Source organism: Clavelina lepadiformis, chromosome 1, assembly GCF_947623445.1.
Source record: "Clavelina lepadiformis chromosome 1, kaClaLepa1.1, whole genome shotgun sequence".
NCBI lineage: Eukaryota > Metazoa > Chordata > Ascidiacea > Aplousobranchia > Clavelinidae > Clavelina > Clavelina lepadiformis.
Genome location: NC_135240.1, coordinates 26819884 through 26840400, shown reverse-complemented (window position 1 = coordinate 26840400; position 20517 = coordinate 26819884). Strand labels below are relative to the sequence as shown.

The 20517-nt window shown below is 35.3% G+C and overlaps 5 protein-coding genes across 5 annotated transcripts; 4 read left to right on the top strand and 1 right to left on the bottom strand.

Moving 5' to 3' along the window:
• Positions 1 to 271: 271 nt before the first annotated feature.
• LOC143469125 (E3 ubiquitin ligase TRAF3IP2-like) lies at positions 272 to 6149 on the top strand. Its single transcript, XM_076966700.1, has 8 exons — positions 272 to 1242; positions 1489 to 1612; positions 2105 to 2201; positions 2320 to 2457; positions 2645 to 2781; positions 3431 to 3591; positions 4114 to 4308; positions 4655 to 6149. Exons 2-8 carry the CDS (start codon positions 1489 to 1491, stop codon positions 4805 to 4807), a joined length of 1005 nt encoding a protein of 334 aa, XP_076822815.1. The 5' UTR covers positions 272 to 1242; the 3' UTR covers positions 4808 to 6149.
• Positions 6150 to 7885: 1736 nt separating this feature from the next.
• Positions 7886 to 13735, top strand: LOC143452855 (uncharacterized). Its single transcript, XM_076953993.1, has 2 exons — positions 7886 to 8082; positions 12784 to 13735. The coding sequence occupies exons 1-2, from the start codon at positions 7926 to 7928 to the stop codon at positions 13329 to 13331; spliced, it is 705 nt and encodes a 234-aa protein (XP_076810108.1). The 5' UTR covers positions 7886 to 7925; the 3' UTR covers positions 13332 to 13735.
• LOC143452885 (uncharacterized) lies at positions 8103 to 12735 on the top strand. The gene is made up of 6 exons (XM_076954025.1): positions 8103 to 9567; positions 9712 to 9838; positions 10282 to 10371; positions 10973 to 11101; positions 11274 to 11375; positions 11456 to 12735. The coding sequence occupies exons 4-6, from the start codon at positions 11039 to 11041 to the stop codon at positions 11699 to 11701; spliced, it is 411 nt and encodes a 136-aa protein (XP_076810140.1). The 5' UTR covers positions 8103 to 9567; positions 9712 to 9838; positions 10282 to 10371; positions 10973 to 11038; the 3' UTR covers positions 11702 to 12735.
• A 1570-nt stretch (positions 13736 to 15305) lies between the features above and the next one.
• On the top strand, positions 15306 to 16786 carry LOC143452875 (uncharacterized). The gene is made up of 3 exons (XM_076954017.1): positions 15306 to 15526; positions 15695 to 15724; positions 15851 to 16786. The coding sequence occupies exons 1-3, from the start codon at positions 15379 to 15381 to the stop codon at positions 16363 to 16365; spliced, it is 693 nt and encodes a 230-aa protein (XP_076810132.1). The 5' UTR covers positions 15306 to 15378; the 3' UTR covers positions 16366 to 16786.
• Positions 16787 to 16959: 173 nt separating this feature from the next.
• LOC143452864 (uncharacterized) lies at positions 16960 to 19537 on the bottom strand. The gene is made up of 5 exons (XM_076954006.1): positions 19111 to 19537; positions 18245 to 18383; positions 17970 to 18043; positions 17679 to 17838; positions 16960 to 17302 (listed from the first exon to the last, which is right to left on the bottom strand). Exons 1-5 carry the CDS (start codon positions 19230 to 19232, stop codon positions 17105 to 17107), a joined length of 693 nt encoding a protein of 230 aa, XP_076810121.1. The 5' UTR covers positions 19233 to 19537; the 3' UTR covers positions 16960 to 17104.
• Between the last annotated feature and the right edge of the window lie 980 nt (positions 19538 to 20517).

Genomic DNA, 20517 nt, shown 5'->3' with positions numbered 1-20517 from the left:
CAATAATTGTCGTAAGTACATTATTATTTTCATACACGTTTTAAGCCCTTTCGTCTTTTATTGCTGTAGATTAGTGCATACTTATAGCAAAGTCTGGCATTTATTTTGGTTTCCACTGCGCTATTGATGAAAATAAAATAGAAATTGACATTACCTGACACGCATCACTTCACATGCAAAAATAAAATTGGTCAACTGGGAATTCCCCTTGCATACTATCATTGGCTCTGAAGTCCATTTGGCAGTAGCACTGTAGCAGGTTTGTTGTTTTGACAAAATATGATAGGATAGCCAGTATCGCAAAATGCAAACTGTGCGAGGCCCCTACTGTCCCAAACACACTAAAATTACAAGGCCACAAAAATGAAATGTTTTGACTATGACCTCATGGCTAAGATCTTCGCCATGACCTACGGTCAAGCGGTGTAAACTCGGTTTGACCTAGGCTTGCCACCATGCAAATTATGTCTTCGCGCAACTGTATTAAAATCACGCAAAGTTATGCAAATTCATTTTCCTTTTTAATTTTTCCCATGTTTAGATGAAAATGAGCACACTGTTTCGTTTTTTGTAGAGATTGCAATTGTGGGTCTAATATAGGCCCACAAGTGCACAACCTGATGACGTCACAATTTTAGTAGCTGGGGTCTAGTGTACAATGGCACTGTGTGGCTGTGTACTTGTATACTAGACCCGCAATTGGCATAGCACGTCTTTGGTGTAATCGTTATGTATGCCAAAGTGACCTTCACAGTATGCATCGCAAGGAATGCACCCTGGCACTCAGAAGATATTAAAAAATGATTGTGAAAAATTTCGATAGTTAAGATACATAGCACCTAACTTTCTCAGTTGTTATATATAGTTTGTTTAACTGTACGTTTAGTTGGCTTTATTACGCTCGCCATTTTCAGTCAATTTCTTGCACTTTATGATGCGACCATGCAGGTTTTTTTTTAAGGTTTGGTTTGGGTGACCGCTAAGTAGTTTTAAGAGACCAAATTAGCAAGACCAGAGTAGCAAGTCCAAATTTTGGGAAACCGCTGGAGAAATTTGGGGGACCGTTTCGGTCCCCCAAAACATCTTAAAAAAAACACTGCGACCATGTAATGTAATGTATGGTAGACCACCAATGTAAAGTAAAAGTTTCCATATTTGAAGGTGCTTAAACATTATAGGATAAAGCGGTGAACTATTGTCATTTCATTTGATTGGAAGATAATCAGTATATTAACAAATAAAGTAAGTCTGATTGTAGCTGTAAGTCAAGTAATCAGATTTTGTAAATGTTTACTTGTAACTTACTATGTAGTCACTGCAAACTTGTTTCATAATTATTAAACCCTTTCATAATACCAGCTTATTAGCCACTTTGAAAAAAATAAGCTCAAACTATGGTTGCAACAGTTTAAATTTAGGTGTGAGTATCAGTACACATTACAGTCTTAACACACACAAAAATGTAATAAATTTAACAACTAATTTCAGATGAAAAGTTTGAAAAAGTTATTCCAGAGTAAACGCAAAGCCCAGTGTGGAAATTCAGTTGATGATCCCTTTCAATATTCTGTGGAAAATAAACTTGAAAGAGTGCCAGAAATTGCTGAGTCAGGTAACCTGCCGAATACGGTGGTATATATTGCGATGCCATTAAGTATGTACCAAGGTTTATTTGGTGCACAAAATTCCAAACCTAAAGTCTGGTTGTGAAATGTAAATAAAATTTAATGGAAACTTAGCATAACGGTGTGATATCTTCAGGGTGCTTTGTGCAAGCAATATATGCTTTACGTAGGCTAATTTAATATTTTTAATGTCATTGAATATTATTCATTTGTTAAATGGTTGTATGAAGAAGTGTTATGTGGGGAAAATTTGCAGAAATAAATAAATGCTGTAGCCCCACGTTTAATTTTTGGTCGTGCTATCTTTTTATTACAAACATGGGCTATTTAAATTGTTGTGCTTGGTAAATATGTAACCTAGTACGTGATACGTTAACGCTGGTAGAAATGTTTTAATGTGTAAAGGCTACCTACTGACATGCAATAATAGTCCTCTTATTCTGCTTATTTTGATCTGTCTAGGATTGTTTGTTTTTCAGTGGTCCCGAGTGAGGAAGGGTCATTTTGCCTTTCTGCCAATCTTTCATTATCTTCTAATGGGTCTTGTACCAACGGTGCAAACCTCCCACAGTCAATGTTAGTAGTAAGGTTGCTTTCTTCTTTTTCTTGGCCAATGAGCTGCTATTAAGCAATGACAAACTGGTGTTGAAGGGTTTGATATTATTTTAACCTGATTTTCTTGCATGAATGATAGAATATCTGTGGGCAATGGCTTGGAGCACACTTCAACCGGGATATTCGTTCAATCTCATCAGCATCAACCTCAGACGCAGCAGCGTACAACTGAAATCTCCAACAGAATTTCAACAAATTCCACAGACAGTGATTACAGGTGATTTAGTTAGACTGCGCTCGTGCACTCCCCAACTTACATAGTTTAGTTATGTTCGAAACAGCTGTTTGTGTCTCGAGTTTGCTTGTAAGGCCAGTAATTTTCTGCAGAGTGTATTACTGCCCCATTGGGTGGTGGGCAGTAGAGAATAGAGTTACCAAAAAGTTTTCCAATCTTTCATTTATAGCTTCCAAACTCAGCATCCATCATTTGAAGTCAATGATCAAGGACCATCTTCTTCTCAACCGAAACCAGACGTACGAAAACAACTTTCAGCCCCAAGTCAAAACCAGAATTTGCCAGATACAACTGCAATGAAAAATGGTGCAAATTTATCCACAGATATTTTTTATTGATTTCATATTTTGCTGTTGAATTTATTTTGTTATCTGTTCCAGTGATAATTTAATCATTTAATTAGTTTAATATTCTTTTAACATAATTTAATATTCTTTTAACAGAGTTGATAGTTTAATCGTATTCTTTTAACAGAGTTAATGTGGGCGGCTAAACTGACAAGAAGCTCGTTAACCCTGAACTTCAAATATACTTATTTTATACTTCCTCGGAGCTTAACTCATTTGATAATTTGATAAAGTGACAAAAAATTTTGACAAAAAATTGATTTGATAAAACAGTGTCGATCGTAGCAATTTAGCATAGATTTTCTGGGGCAAATCTAAAACATGATTGCACTGAGGGACTCTCACTTAGAAAGTTTTTGTGATAGGTGTAATGTTGTTAGCAGAATATCGGAGCTGAATGTTGAAAATTCCCATAATGTATCTATTAGACATATTTTGCAATGTCATTTTTAGGTACAAACTGCATATTTTCCGGCAATTTATCGACTTCGGTAAAAAAATTCATTTTTTGTTGTTGTTTGCATTTGGGTTAACGAGCTTCAGACATTACGGTTGCTGTTGTTTAACTGGCCTGGAAAGTGTCTGAGTTCACTGATTTGTATATGCAGTGTTCATTACACACGCTTTTGGAAGAGACGAGATCAATTTGAAGACTGTTCTAGAAATTGCACAGAAATTGCGAGCCAATTCGATTGACGTGATTTGCGATATGTTTGAGCAGGAGGAGAAGACTGAGAGTGTGGCAACTTGGTTGGATAAACATGAAAAAGTGAGTGTTTTGTACAGTTGTTACACAAATGGAAATTTGTCGGCAGTGGTATTGCAGTGGATACAGTGCCAGGTCCATGCTTGGTGCCACTATGCTATCATTGCAATTCCATTGGGTAAGATATTGATGCTCCTGCTCCTGATCAGTGGTGTTAATGAACAGTTTGAGATTTGAACAAGACCACAAAAAAATTATTAAAAAACAATCCAACGGAAAATGCACAAAGACAAGCTCGGTAACTGGGGCTCAAGTGATGAGAATTTGTCGTCAAATTTAAGTCGTGCAAAGACTTTCCTCAGTTTGAGATTTCGATACCATACCATAAGTTGCCATTGGAACGTGTAATTTAGATAATGCTGCAAAGTTTAGAAGTTATCTTTCTATTTTGAAATTGAACGTTGAAATCATAGAAGAATGTGTGATAAAAAATGTGAAGAACCTCGCATCACCAAATGCCACCTGCAAAAGATAACTGACACGCTGTGGTGTAATTTTCTCAATCATCTCTCTTTCTATCCGCAGTCGAACTTTGTGATGATAATCATGAACCCAAAGTATAAACAGATTGTTTGTGAAAATGGAACTCAACAATTTGATCCCGAAAGAGAAGAAGAACTCCAGACAAAATACATCTACAGACGAATCCATGATGAATATATCAAGAGCGGATCTTTGAACAAACGCTTCATTCCTGTCTTAATTGAAAATGCAGAATCTGTAAGTTTGGTGTGTTTTATCCATTTAAGAATTTATGGAAGAATTTAATGGTAGAATACTGTATATAAATTATTAAGATAGCAAAAAAGTTAAGGATGTACGTAAGGTTGACTTCTATCATGTTTGAAACATCAACAATGAAAAGTACGTTAACTGCGTACTGATAAAATGCTATTAATAAATCGATTACAAATACTGTTTGATTAGATTTGGCAAAGCAAGCTTTGAATAACTTGTGTGTTGTAATACAAAAAGTTAGGAACTTATCTTAAATATATTTGCCTGGTAACTGTTTTCAAATTGCAAGACTTACATAGTCATGCCTCAATTGATTTTTTGTCAACAGAGTCATGTTCCTGGATGGCTTCAAGATACAAAAAAATTTAAGTGGCCGAATGATTTTGAAGACATCGTATTTCGCATATTTGGTAAAGAAAAATACCAAAAGCCAAAACTTGGCCCATGCCCCACATTTACCCGTGTAAGTTATGACAGCTGAGGAAAACACCAAATATATGAATTAATGCTGATGAGGTTTTATTTCTTGCTTTTTCTTTGTTAAAACGATTTTTAAGATAATCAACAACAATTGGAGCCAAAATCTCACAAAATAGTCCTTAGGAATGCAAGTACAACGTTGTGGTACACTTTACTGTTGCAACCATTTCTGAAAATAGTTTTTTATTCTTCTTTTTTTCTGATGGTAACATATTTCGATTGCTTAATATCAGAGATACAGTGATAACTCTAGTAATGTGGGGACTTGTTTTGCTTAATTTGCATATATGTTGCGGAAAATCCAGCTGACATAAAAATGAAGTTGGTTAACTTGCAAATTTTTCCAACCTCAGAAATTGCAGATAGACAGTTCATATGAGCTAAAATTTTCGTTTCTTTGCTTCATTTTACATTTTCAAACTCCATGAAGTGGTTGATGACGTTTTACTGACTGCTTCTGGTTCGTTCCCCATTGGTTACAAATTCCTCCACCAATGGTTCTTGACCTTCCATGTTGTTTTTGTTACAGTGTTGTGTTGTGTGTTTTGACATTCGAACATTGAACCTGACACCGTGTTTATAATACTTTGATGCCTCGTACCCCGGTTATGAATCGGTGCTCTATAAATCGTTTTAATCTGTTTGTTAAAAGCAGCCATGTTCGTGTTTCGTTGTCTGCTTGCCATTTTAAGATAACATTTCCCATTTTTCTGTTTACATCTGGTATTTGCAGATGCTTGTATCCTCTGCTAATATTTTTCTGCATTGAACATTATCATTTTTCATCATCCGATTTATTCAACTTCGGTTTTTTAGCTTCCAATTAAGAGATTATTCACTTTTATCAATTCCTAGTTTTAGATGTTGCCGTTATTGTTGTTGTTTAATTTTGATATTTTTATTGCTTCTCCCGATGTAAAGATAAATGCAAGCAAAAACGGAACAAAACTTTTTGGTTTACATAAACCTTGAATCGTTGAGCTTGATAATTTTCCCAGGATTTTGTTTCGCAGTTTTTTTACAGGCTCTGTCTTGCATTATTATTATTGAACAAGTGCCTTTGATTTTTTGTTGCTTGATTTTAAAGCTGTATTGCTACTTTGTACTTTTTTAGTTGTTTTTATGACTGTAATATATTTCAAATTATATTGAAAACTGTATGTAGCAATCTGTATTTAGTGCTTTTATTTTTCTCAATGCTACAATATTCAATTTTGGTTCAAGTTTGTGTCTGCAAAATCTCTTGCAACTGTTTGCGTATTTGTACAGTACAGCAATTGTGACATAGGACTACAAGTTCAGTAGTTGTAACAATAAAAATGTGTTTGCCCTTGCTACGCTAATGACATGCGTATTGTGTATGAAATTTCATGATACGAACCATCAATTAATGGACTGTTTAACACCACCTAATGGGCGGTATTATAAAGGACAAACATTTTGTTTCGGCTCAATCTAGCCTTTGCGACTTCTTTCGGTTTTGATAAAATGCATAAATGCCCACATTGCCCCAGTATGGTTGCAAGCAATTCTTTAAAATATAATAATGCTTAAACCCCCAGTGAATTGTAAAGACTTTTTGCCTTGAAAGGCTGAAATATTACAATTTCATATAATAATAGCCTAAACCACGAAAGTCAAACAACACTCGATCAAACAGGTTTAGATTTGCGTTCAACCAATCGCGAAAAGCAAGTAGGAGCGTGGGCAGATATTAGTTCTTTGAATTTTTATTTATAGGCAGGTAATTCTACAGGGTAAATTCCCAAGGGACTTTGCTGTTATTGGTTTCATAACAAACATAGTTCCTTTTGTTAGGTATTTAATACTTTTCATATCACGAGCTCGTGATGTGGACTTATATGTGATGTATTCACCCGTTTCTTTGTTTCCTAAATTGAATTCGAGTTTGAAAGTTAGTTGAGGATTTTGTGATAGACGTTGCCGAGGAAAAGGAAATTACAGAGAGGACAGCGTAAGGGTTAGAAACCAACTTTCTACTTTTGCTGACCATGCATGCAGTATAGGTCTGCAACGTTTTTTACTGTTGGCTCAATCAATTTGCGCACTACTGTAAGTATTTTTACAATTTTTGAAAAGTAACCAGCACTTTTACAACTACATTTTCAGACAGGATTTAAGGGCAGAAGCAGAAGGTTATTCTCCAAACTTATAGCATTAAAGCTGAGTGACTTCTACATGCTTTGCACAAAAATAAAGTGTTAAATATAGTTGTTTTTTAGGATTATTCAGAAAAATGCATCAAACGATACGTTGCCCTTTTGGTCGAAGTAGGTTTCTCGCATTTTACGCTTTAACAGGTGCACATACACAATCGTTTTCCTGATCATAAACAACACAGTCTGTTTTATGTCATACAAACTATAAAGTTTAAGTTAAAGCATGCCAGTTCAATTAAAGCATCGTACTTTGAAAATTTATTGAATGTGTTCCGTTAGTTTTTATATAAAAACTGAAGGCTGTTTTGTGTGGACCTACAACTGACTTAAACACTTTCACTGACAAACATGGATGGGTAATATTTGTCCGACAGTTCAGGATAATAATTGTATTATAATTTTATACAAATTTTCCTGTGTACAGTAGTTACTTTTTCTGTTAGTTGAAAACAAAAACGTTGGTTGTTAACGTAGATTTAGAGGCTTAGAGCACCGCGAAATGTTCGCAATAAAAAAAATGACGATCGAGACGGTTTTAGAAAACGCACTGCAAATGCTTCTATTCAACAGAAGGTCCAATACAAGTTTCATTTGAAATTTTAATCAATCGCATGTGTAATGGATCTCCTTTTCCATATGAAAAATGTGGACATTTTAAATACTTTCAGTATATGTAGTAAAAATTGGCCGCCCTGTTTGGTTCACGCAAACCACAGATTGTTTTTCTAGACCACCGACCCATTATTTATCAAAAGACTTTTTTTATTTGGGAGAGTATTTGCTAAATAGATATAACCCAGAAAGTGTTTGTGTAAACAGATTTAGGTTTTGTGTAAATGTGTAATTTGTTTTATGATACCTTTTTAAATATTTTTTCCAAATACCTTTGTTTCAGATCATCTACACTCTACAGCTTATTGTTAACTATAAGATTAAAATATGCCGGATCAAAATTTATTATTCAGACAGAGGTTTCAAGAGCTTGCTTTGCTCTTTGGTCCTGAAGGTTACCGCAAGGAAAACAAGGTGGAAGTGAGCAAAAACAATATCGCTAACTCAAACGTTTTCGGAAATTGTGGAGATATCACAATAATAAGTAGGTGACTTGTTGTTATAAGCTCAGGCCAGTAGCCTATACACTGTCATTCATGTGTTTAAAATTTAAACACAATTTTACTTCTTTAAACATGTTAAAGTGTTTAATTATGTGTTTAAGTGTATAAATTTTGTTAATTTGACAAAATTTAAACACTTTATGGGTTAACCACCACAATCCATGACACGTTTAATAATGATTTATGCCTATTCTACACTTTTAGGCGTTTAAATGTTAAACACATAACACAAAGATTACAAAATGTGTCAAACAAAAAGGTGTTTAGGAGGAATGTGTTTATTTTGATGAGTTTTATTGAATTATATCTTATACTTTAAGTTGCTTTAGAAAGAATCTATCAAAAACAGTTCGGTACTATATGCTTTAGACTTGTTCGCATTACCCAATTGCACGAGCTATTGTTCAGTATAAATTTGTATCTCGGACTCAATTCTTAGGTTTAAAGTTGGCAACTTGAAGTCGTTTTAAAAATTTTCCTGTATGGAGTGGCTGAACACTAAATTGTATTGTTCAGGCCTTACTGTAGGCTATATTTCAAATGGGTGAAAGGGGCCTTGGCCACCCCGCCCCCATATTTTGTGTCTATAGGTTTCTACATCGGGTGGCGGTGTCTTAAAACCAACAATTTGTATAGTTCTCTTTGTAATCTCATGAAATATTTGACCCCCCCCCCAATTTTTTTCCGACTACGCCACTGGCTGTGATTGGTTTTCAAGTAAAGCCATTCACCCAGGAATGGAGGGTGAAAAACCAATTACCATACTTTCCCCATCAAAGTTTGAAATTACTCGGGCACGGCCTAACGTGGGCGTTCTCTTCTCGTCGTTTGATTAAAAGGTAAATGACAAGCGTTCACCATCAGTTAGTGGAACGTGTGAATAACGTTTGTTCATATAATGTAGATTGTGTATCTGAAAATAGTAAGTTACAACTATTTATTCCATGTTTAAATAACTCAAAACCTAAAATATTAAAATAAAAAAACTTTCATAACATTACATTAAACTTATTGTTTTACATTAGAACAAGTAATTGTTGTTTTTATTTACTTTTTATCCAGCAAGTTTGCTATTTCAAAATTATTTTAAGTTCTATGAAATAATATGTTAAGTTCTACCATTGTCAAAAATGTGGGCGCGCATTTACCACCTTCAGAGTTCAGACGGCTACAAACTATCTCTAAAATCTGAACCCTCTTTTCAGCTTACATAAAGACAGCGAATTGTTTTATGACGTTTCGTAGGGCTGTAGCTTATTGCCACAGTTTGTTTTCGGTAGCCTATATAGGTAGCCTGGTGTAGCGTATTTCGCTGTATGGATCAGGTTTGTTACTACAAGGCCTAGGCTATATTCCAGGCATAAAGGTTTACAGAGTTACAGACAATAACAAATATTTATAGCATGTTTTCGATACCCGGTAGTGCCATACCGTTGTAATGCTCTTGGGAAAGGCAATGGCCTTCGGTAAGCATTTGATTTTGATAATTTAGTACTGTAGAAAGAAAATTGTTGTAATTACTGTATAATGATAAATTTACTAGCCTACAATATAAAATATTTTTGTACTCAGTAGTCTATAACAGTTTATACTAAGCTGTTTCTTTACAGGCGTTTTCTGTAGAAAGTTATTGGAAAAACTTAGAAACTTATGTCGGAAGAGAAGCCATCTACCTGTGCCATCACATATGGTAGTAAACAACCCTCATCATTAGGTTTCCTTCAGCTACACTGGCAGGTGATGCAGAATTATATATTTTTGATCCACATGAAATTTTTATTATTAACAATATTAAGTTAATTTTAAAATATACTGTGCATGCCAAAAAGTGTTGCTTCAGTGGTGGATTGGCTTAGCACCAGGTTTAAACAATGCGAACTTATTGCAAATGTCCAATGTTACTACTTTTGTAATGTTCTTGGGTAAGGCATTATTAATCATTACTCTTCTGGTCCTGGTGAGCAGTGTCAGGGTTGGTCAATATGTTATAAAATTCAATAAACAAATGAAAATTTGAGTTTTTGTGGAAAACTGCAGAGAGTGGAGGAATCATTGCCGAGTCCGAGTCTTCCAAAGACATTCGAGAAGAAAGATTCTGACACATTATCAAAAAGCTTGATTACATGTCACTACTGTTTTAAAAGCTATATTTTTTAGTTTTATATTTTTAATCACTGTAGATTCAGAATGGACAAAAAAGGGCTACTGAAGTTATTAGACAACATTTAGAAAAGGAAGAATCAGAATGGGAATACGGTCTACTAAAACAGGTATTTAAGACCAATGTCTGTCTTTCACCAAGAAGAAATTAGTTTAATGTAAAGATAGATGCATTAGTGCAGAGGTTGGGAACCTATGGCTCGCGAGCCAGATATGGCTCTTTTGATGATGGCATCTGGCTCGCAAATAAATCTAAGCTGGCATTTCTTAGCTCAATTGTTACGAATAAAACTTTTCAGTTATTTGTAATTTTGTAATTTCTGTATCATGCAGCACCAGAAATCGCATTAACAGTAATTAGCATGTTATTAAAGAGTAAATTCAGACATTTACCGTTGTCTAAAATAGTTGGTTTTTCTTAAAAATGCACACGTTAGTTGCATTAAGTGTTGAAAAATATTATATGGCTCTAACGGAAATAAAAATTAACAATATGTGGATTTCATGGCTCCTTCGCCAAAAAGGTTCCCGACCCCTGCATTAGTGGAATCATTGAAAAGTTTTCATTATTAGGACAAATGCCTTTTGTTAGTGTTTGAAAGAAACTTATTGTAAGGTGTTTTAAATTTTCATGCTTTTGTAAGAGAATACAGTTGTAGATCATGTTTAGAGGCTGCAACATGGTTATTGATATAGTGATAAATTTTGCAGATTGAGGAAAAATTCAGAAATGTTTATCAATTTGATTACAATACGATTTAAGACGCTTGCGTAAGCATGCTAACCACGCTAGACAACAAATGTGACAGCAATGTTGAGCGGCAATGCCGTAAGACTGAGGTGAGCAATCTGAGTATTCATCCAGCAATTAACAAAAATCAAATTTGGTTGTTTTTGTATTAGTTTATTGCTTTGTTGAAGAATAATGTGTTCAGATACTTGATATATATTGAGGGAAAAATAAAGTCATTATTATTAACAGTGTAAAAACCTAACAAAACTTTTGACATAGGATCCATCATCAGAGAAAGAACTTAATCTCATTTTGAGGTCACAAAAACAACTTTGGCCAATCCGCAAAACAAATCTTTTTGATGCAATGCAGACTGTTAATGTGAGTTGTAGTTGCTTTATTTAACTGGTGGCTTTACAGAACAATTTGTATACATTGACATTTTTGTTTTAATTTTTTAGGCATTTTGGATTATTTTAAACTCCAGAAAGAAAACACTGTCAAGTTTGCTTGTTTCTTACAACGAAGCCGGAACCATGAAAACATTCATTGTTGCTGATTCAATCCACGTCAGATGTAACAACGATTCGAGGGTGGTGTTAGGCTATTTAATGCAACTTATCGGTTATTATTATTACTCACGGATGCCGGAAGAGGAAGGGCAGAGAGGCCATCGCCCACTTTTCTTTCTTTATTTTCCAAAATGACATTCAAAAAGTGCCCTTTTTTCGAATTTTGCCCCTTGCCAAAAATAATTCCGGCGCGCGTGATTGTACCTGCCTTGTTTCTGTTGCGCTGCTGTAATAAACGTTATTTTGGAAATTTTGACTGCCAAGTAACAATACGCATAAAATAGTAAACACCTAGTTAGTAAACACGTAAACACCAAAGATAATAAACACCTAGTTAGTAAACACCTACAACATTTAAACACAAAACAGAATAAACATGTGCGATTTAAACATGTAACCATTTTAGGTGTTTCTTTTTGGCCTCACTTTTCGTGTTTAATTAAAGTGTTTAACAAAATGACAGTGTAGCTATAGCCTGTATTTTCAGACAGGGCTCAACAAAATCTAGGAGGGGCTCACATATGCTTCTTGACCTTGACCTTGATCTTGACTTTTACACCCTTGACCTGTTGTCCTTCCACGTGTACACAGAACTCTTTGTTGCTAAAGTCTTAAGTGTGAAATATGGGGTCAGCAGGTTCTGCAAGCATTTGAATTGTCCTGGATGGATCCACCGAATTAACTGCTAATAGCTGGATGCGGCAACTTGAAAAAGCTGCTATTATGCACTAACCACCTTTACGCGTATACAATAATTGGTGCTAAATATTAGATCACCAATAACAAAAGCACGAGTAACATTCTAAAATAAACAGATAAAAAATTCAATGGCCCTTTTGGAAAAACGTCGACTTCTGCAGGGCACTAGCCTAGCATACATGGCTTCAGATTTGTCGTTAAACTAAATGAAAAATTTAACACAAATTTCTATCATTGTTATTTGATGTTATAGGCCCACATTGTTTCAGTAGGGTACCAAATATTTCTACAGGCGGGGATCAGCCCCTCTTGGCCCCATGCTAGCTATGGGCCTGTATAAGCTTAATATTATTTCTGCCCAAAAAAGTCAAAAAGAAACTGTAGTCGTTTTGCATATACATTGGTTTAGGCCTACTTTGGTTGTTTTGTACATATTGATTGTTTGATTTGTTAAGTTTTATCAATGCGATTGTTGCTGTTTTTATAATTTTAAAGATTAACTACTTCTGTTTTCATAGCAAACGCAAACAGCAAAATTGGCCCCAACAGCAAAATTGATAATGGGATCATACTACGATGTTGCTTCTTGGGGAAAAATGAGCGAATTCGATTCAAGGTGAAGTTTACCAACGGAACAGAAAAGTCCTGGGCGATTGGGGCAAAGGACGCAAATGTGATGGAAGCAGAAGTCACTGACGTGAGTTGTGACGTCACCGTTGTGCTTGCTGTTTTCTTTGAAGATGGAAAGCGCGATCTCACTTTTATCACCCCGAGTTCTGAGGAGAGTGTCACTTTCTTGGGGCCGACGCAGAGCCTGGACGTGACGTATGATGGCCGGAAATTCCACGTCACTGATCAGTTTGAAAAAGTTGAGTTTACAGCAACCGATGGTACCAAGTTCAAGATTTCGAGCGATTTCTCTCCACACAAGCTCTTTGGTGACAAGCTTGAAATAACAAGGTTATCAAAGAAAGAAATGATCGGCACCATTGATAAAGAAAAAGATGAAAGGTTTTCGAAAATTCATAGATTTGAAGGTATGGAAATGAATTTCGCTCGAAGATAAGTTTGCCAAAACCACTAAAAAATCACCTGGACAAAGAAGCAAAGTGTAAACAAGACATTCCGAGTAAATACGTTTCTAAAGTAATTTTACTACACAGTGAAGTTAACCAAAAAACTGTTTTTTTTTCTGACAAATATAACCTCCTTACGGTAAACTCTGAGTACAATTTCAATAACAAAATTCGATCCAAGCAATGTAAAGTTTAATTAAAGCTCGTCTATCATTATCTTTTGTATAGTGGTAACCAATTGTTCAAATGATAAATGTTAATTAATGCTAAGTGACAAGTGACAAGCTAAGAACGTGTATAAAATTTTCTTATCTTGTGTCGTAACTGTATGTTCGAATTTGTACAGAATACATAACGTCTTCTTATGACGTCAAATAAAAGTTTAAACAGTAAATTGTAAGATGAGAATAACCAATATGCTTGGCAATCCAGCAAACGCTTGGACATGAAATGTGATAGCTTATACAGTTCCTTGGGTGATTCCCCCTGGATAGTTTCGCTTCCCCATCAGACAAACAAAAACGACACGTTGAAGGCTCTACTTACACCGTATAACCAGTTTGTGTGCTTTGTACTTTTCAGCGGCTGTATATGAGCTAAATCACTCCAGAAATGAAAAATTAAAACAAGATGTTAGGTAATTCATGCCAAACAGCGTCAGTTATTGAGTATATTGAACCAAGCTACAACATTAATTTATAAAAATAGAGATTTTAAGAAACAAAATGGTTTTGTGTTAATTACAAATTAAAACGTCGTTAATTAAAAATTGCAATAAAAGATATCCCGCACCTCCTGTGTGGTTGTCATGTTATCGTGATGGTCGTTAACCGCGGTTCTGTTGCAGACTCGGGGAGATTTGCAATGCACAGCAGTTAAGAACAATTTTCAACACTTGTTTCAATATTGTTTCGAAGGTGATCAAACGCTGTTTGCTTTTCAATTATTAACTTAAAAACATCAGGGGAATCGACGCGGGAGTTAGCTTTTATCGAATTTGATAACAATTCACAAGCATCATAATTTCTTTTGTTGAATGTTTAATATTGGGTTTTAAAATACATTTTTGACATATTTCAATAATCAGTACCTTTTGAAGAATAATAATAGTGTGTTGTTGAGAGAGCGGATGAAATAATGTAACTAAGGCAGCTTATTGCTATAAACGACATATGTCATGGTGCTCAACTTGAATTGAGTGACCACAAGCTAGGAATAATTGACTATTTGTTCAAATATTTCATCAATTCTTTGATTTATATGTACGAATAAACCACGAAAATTAAACAACACTCGTTCAAATTGATTCAGATTTGCGTTTAACCAATCGCGAAAAGCAAGCAGGAGCGTGGGCAGATATTAGTTCTTTGAACATTTATTTATTTATAGGCACGTGATTCTACAAGGTAAATTTCCACGGCACTTTGCTTCTATTGGTTTATATCACAAACACGGTTCCTTTTGTTAGGCATTTAATACTTTTCATATCACGAGCTCGTGATGTGATCTCATATATGGCGCATTCGTCGATTTCTTTGTTTTCTAAATTGAAATCGAGTTTGAAAGTTAGGAGAGAATTTTGTGATAGACGTTGCGAGGAAAAGGGAATTACAGAGAAGACAGTGTAAGAGTTAGAAATCAACTTTCTTCTTTCATGTCATGAAATAACATGTCGCTCTGCTAAAAAGTAAAGCAGTTTTTGACAAAACAATATCAGGGATCTTGACTAGGTCGAAGAAATCATCTGATCTGATTCTGAAATATCGTCTCTTGGAATCAGACTGTACCAGCACACTTAAGTTAATAGAAGCTATTTTTCTCGTATGGCTTCATACGAAAAGTTAAGAATGTTTAATGCAAAACAATTAATTTTGCAATATTTTTTAACTGCTGAGTCAATCAATTTGTGCACCACTGTAAGTAGCTTACTTTTACAATCTTTGAAAAGTAACCAGCATTTTTTCCAAACTGCACTTTCTGGCAGATTTGTAGGCTAAATGTGGATAGCGTAACCTATTACTGAAAACAATAGTTGCCATGGTGCTCCCTCCTACATTACCAAATCCGACCAACAATGTCGTTGATGAGCTTAAAAAGGATCGAGATCTCAATGTTGGCATCACCAAATCCGATCTCACCAACTGCCCCATCGTTAAGACTAAAGAGGGAACAGTAACTGTAAATTGTGAGCAAAGTATCATCATCAGTATGTGCCATAGTGCGCTCAAAAGATTTTGATGTAATAATTAAGTTTGAACTGTTTTATATTCGGGAACCGGGCACATTTTGATATTGATGCATGAGGGAAGCTTGGTGGGCTTCGATATAATCAAAGTTAATATTTCTCTTTCAGACCATGAATCGCCGCCAAGCCCGAATTCGGGTAAGTTCCAACATGTTTTAACAAGGTTTGTTTTTATGTCGGGAAGTAAGCAAGTCGCTCTTACCAACCTATTCAAAATGAGCTAAATTGTTGTGATGACGGTCAATAAAACATGATTCATTTCAGAAAATAAAAAATACGAAAGCGAGAAAGTGCAGATGATTTTCATCGAAAAAGGGAAACTAGTAGAAGTCACGGTCAAGTTCAGCGATGGAACAACTAAGTCGAGACAAATCGGTTATCAAGACGTAGAAGTCACATCAACCTACACAATCGAGGCCAGAGCAGATCAGGCGGTTATCATCGCAACTGTCTTTGCTGACGGAATACGTCACACCCTGACACTGACACCAAAGACCAACACTTGTGTCACTTTTCTTGGAGAAGATCAATCATTTGAGGTCAAATACGGCGGCAACCACAATTACAAAGTTACCAAAGATTTCTCCCTGGTTGAATTCCAGTATGAAGGCAGCACCGTGAAAGTCAGCGGTTGCTCGTCACCAAAGCCGTTCGGTGACGTGGTGGAGCGCACAGATATACCGCTGGAAGATATTTTATTCAGCAAAGGATTCCTAGCCAAAGATGCGCTCATCTATGCAAAGATGTTGGGAATTGAAGGCAGCTTCACTGTGGGCTAAATACATTCAGCAGTGGCATCTCTGCTTCGGCAATAAATTGCTGGGTAATTTATTGAAACGCTTTGATATGTAGTTATGTACAATGGTCGGCTTCAGTAGCCTATATAATATGGTGTGACAATTGTAAATTATGCTATTATTCGTTTCGATTGAATCAAATTAGGAATATTCTGTTTTAAAACCGCAATCATGTATATAGTCCATGACATGAACAGCGTAGGTATTTCTTGATAATTTTACCACATGCTGACTTAATGATTATGTCATCCCAATAACAACATTCTGAAGTTGTGTTTTATTAAATGGTTTATATTTTTTCTAATTTCTTCTCTAGTTATTATAAATTTGTATAAAAATATTGCAGCGCCCAAATTTCCGTTCTTTTTTGTAAATAAAACTTCCTAGTTTCACCTTAAAATTATTTCATTTCAATCTTTTCTTGTGCGTAATGGTTTATTCCATTGTTGAAAAGTGTGGTCGTAGTAGGATTACGATCAACGCCGCTCAATGACTAGCAGATGAATCGGCCGTCGAATGAATAGGATAAGTCCAATAGAACATGAACACATTCTGCCTGCTATTCTCAAACAAACATAAAAAGCGCAATTCTTTTATTGGCTTCTAATGCAGCTTTCAGCATTAAAACCAGGCCACCATTGCCGTGACGTCATCTTGAACCGGGTCCAGAGCGAGTGGCAATAATAGTTGTAAATAAAAATTTATAAACCTCAACACGTCTTCAATTCGCTTTATCTTTCTCTTCTAAAGCCTCTATCTTTTTACTATTTTTCTCAGGATTGTCAACATAATTAAATAATCTTGGTCCGATAAATTCAAGGTAGTTCATGCCACGCTGTCTCCACAATTTCTGACACATTCCGTACTTCAAACAACGTCTGTTGGTGCATCCATTGCACATCCTGTAGCCACTGACAACCTGCAAAACACCTTAAGTTAGTATATCGTTCCAACAACTTAAGAACGTTTTTAACTGTTTACAGATGCAGAAATGTTAATGCTTTTTAAATAGAACATCAACTTTTTGGGTCAGACGAATGAAAGTTTCAAATTCAGAGTCTATCAACAATAACAGTAAAAAAAATAACAACGTGAAATACTTATCTAAGGTAAATGGAACATTGTATAGTTCAACTGTCAACAACCATTTTAAAGTAACAGGCCTATTTTTGAACAATTAAACTCTCTAAAAAAACTGAAACTGTACATTTTAAATCCATCATCTCAATCAATTTTGACCCATGCAATGTGTTGATGATTTTGGTGTCGCATAGAAACAAAGAAAAGCTTTTTACCTTCCAGTCTTCTTCAGGAGCAACAGGAACAACATCCTCATCACTCGCTTCCTTTGCTTCTATTTTCTTATAAATGACGAGTTCCCCGTTGTCCTTCAATTGCGTGTAACCAACATCTGAATTCTCTGGCATGCCTTGAGGAAATCTGATAGGTTGGATTCTAAACATAATAAATACGTAAGTATATCAAAGCAAATGTAATAACCCTGGTCAGGACAAAGTTAACCAGAAAATGCACATACTTCAATGGAAGACAGCTGGACAAATATGTACAAATGGACAAGCACTCACTTAATTAAATGTTTGACCGTCCATAAAATTTCATTCATTTGTGGGGAGTTGATGTGAACACAAGTGTCGTGCCTCTGACAATGTAAGGAAACAGTTTGCAAGAACATTATGTACACATACATATTGCAAAAACAGTAAGTCTTGTAGTTAAATACGCAGCAAACGCCCACTTTATTTTAGTTGTTCATATGTTTACATATATAATGCTAGGCGAGCTAAAAATTTACGACCTTTTTATTTTTCTGTTCAAAGAGCGTAGTTAGTTAAAAAATTACCCGATGCAAACCCAGCTCCTTCATGGCTTCTTTCTCCCAATAAGGTCGGTATTTAAGGGTGTGTAGTTGCTTGATAAACCAGAATTTAGGGGGTTCATCAAGTGGATATTCAGGATACATGTCTTTCACTTTATCGAACCTGATACGTCATAAAGAGCATTGTTAGCAAGTAGCAGTGCTCACAAGTAACATTCACTATGTCCATTTAACATTTATAATTTAAAAGAATGCATTTGGGTACTGCATCTCATATGCCTAAGCATATCAATGAACTGAATGCATGGTGAGATGCTATTCATGTCCAGTCAAAGTAACTTTTCGGAGTAAATGCCAGGGAAATTTACAATTTTAGTGATCAAGATTTTAATATGATCTGTCTTAGCCCCATCTAAGAGGATAAGAAAAAAATAAAAATATATATATGACTATAAGGTAAAAAAATAAAAACTATGACTATTATAAACAAATTTTCTTTCAAACATGCTGTCGTATCAAACCTTGTGTCTTTACACAAAAAGTTTTGATGAAAAATACCACACTTTCCAGTGAATAGTTGGCCTGATGAGCCTATAAGCTAGAAAATAGCATACTTGCTCATGAAAAATTTGGACAAGAAATCATACAGGCAGAGACACAAATTTTGGCACAAAAACATGCATTGAAGCCTTAATTCTTTATTCATTTCATATTTAAAGTAAAGTTGATACTGTTGGACAAACAACCAAATTTTCTTTGCTTATTATAAACTGGCGCCAACAGGAAAAGTGTGGTGTGCACGTGCCACACTTTTAACTATAGCTGTTAAGATTACTGCACTTATAATTACAAAACTCTTTCACAAATAACAATGATATGCGTCCATTTACCCAAGTTTAATGGCAGTTTCCTTCATTGAAGGCGTTTTCACAGGATATCTGTTGGTGATGCAAGAGCATGCCGATGTGTGGAGAGAGCGATGGGCGGTCAACTGACGAAGCAACAACGACATGATCCGATACGGAACAACCGCAATCTGGTAATTGATCAACCGGACAACAATTGATCATAAAATTGATAGTCAACGTACTTGCAGAATGCAGACGGGCAACCTGAAAAGAGCCTATGCGACTAAATGCTTCTTATTTAGCTATTTAATACCACTGACTGTAGTCCCTTGAACGCTTAAAGATCTTAAGATTAAAACGTTCAGTAAAAAAAGCTGTTTCTTTCAAATTTTACTAAATTTGCATCCCAGCAGTTACCAGTAACATGTTTTCAACTTGGTTGTCAATCATCCATTTGTGACCTGGCGTTTAGTACACTGGCGGCAACCTGAATAAAACTTTGCATAATAGAAATCAAATAACCAAGCTTTAAATGTCACGTAAATAAAGCTTAAAGGAATAAATATGGTGCTAAGTTGTATTCATTAGAGTAAAAGCATAGAAAATATTTCTTATTCAGTTTTATGCTTTATGGACCAGGTCTGATTGGCCAGGTGACTTAGTACTGGTTATTTGTCATCGTTGATACGTTTTCATTTATTGTTTTGCAAAACTTTCTGTTTGCCTTATTTGTGTTACTTATTTATTTTTTGGCATTAACTGTGAGATACAAAAAATATGGTACTAAACTTTGATATAGCACAATAGAAATAATTTCTCTCTCGCAATTAAAGAACAGAAAAAGTGGTAAAGCAGCAAGGGCTAAAACGTGCAAAGTTTTTAATTTTGTGATAGTCCTACTACAACGATGGCAGGTTAGCACGGCCACCAACTCCAAACTAATTGGTCTGTGGGTGATGACTTACTGGCCCCAAAGTAACTCCATTCCCACTAGACCTGCTTAAATAGGTAGTTGTGAAGAGGTTGTTTAGGCTTAGGAGAGGTAACCATAAATAAAGAGACCCTTGTAGCATATTAGGATATCTTTGCTTAATTTACCTGTTGATTATCTGACCCTACTTTTGCGTGGAGCCAGAATAATGTAATCTTTTTTCAATAGAAAATTTTTAATATTACAATAGAAGTAGTTTACAAGAAAACGTTTTTTTTTAGGTGCTGTATATTTTCTCAATAATTCGAATAACTTACCTTATTTTCTTGAATAGAAACCGCGGCTACTATTTTTTATTTTTGAACGTTTTGTGCGGCTTCTATTCGAGGGCGGCTTCTATTTTTATTACATGAAGTAGGCTTACCGGTAGTGTTGATTAGGTGAATATAAAATTATGCGCTCTCTTTTGACAGAAAGGTTTTATTCTATTACTATCCGATCACTACTGATGTTTTTCG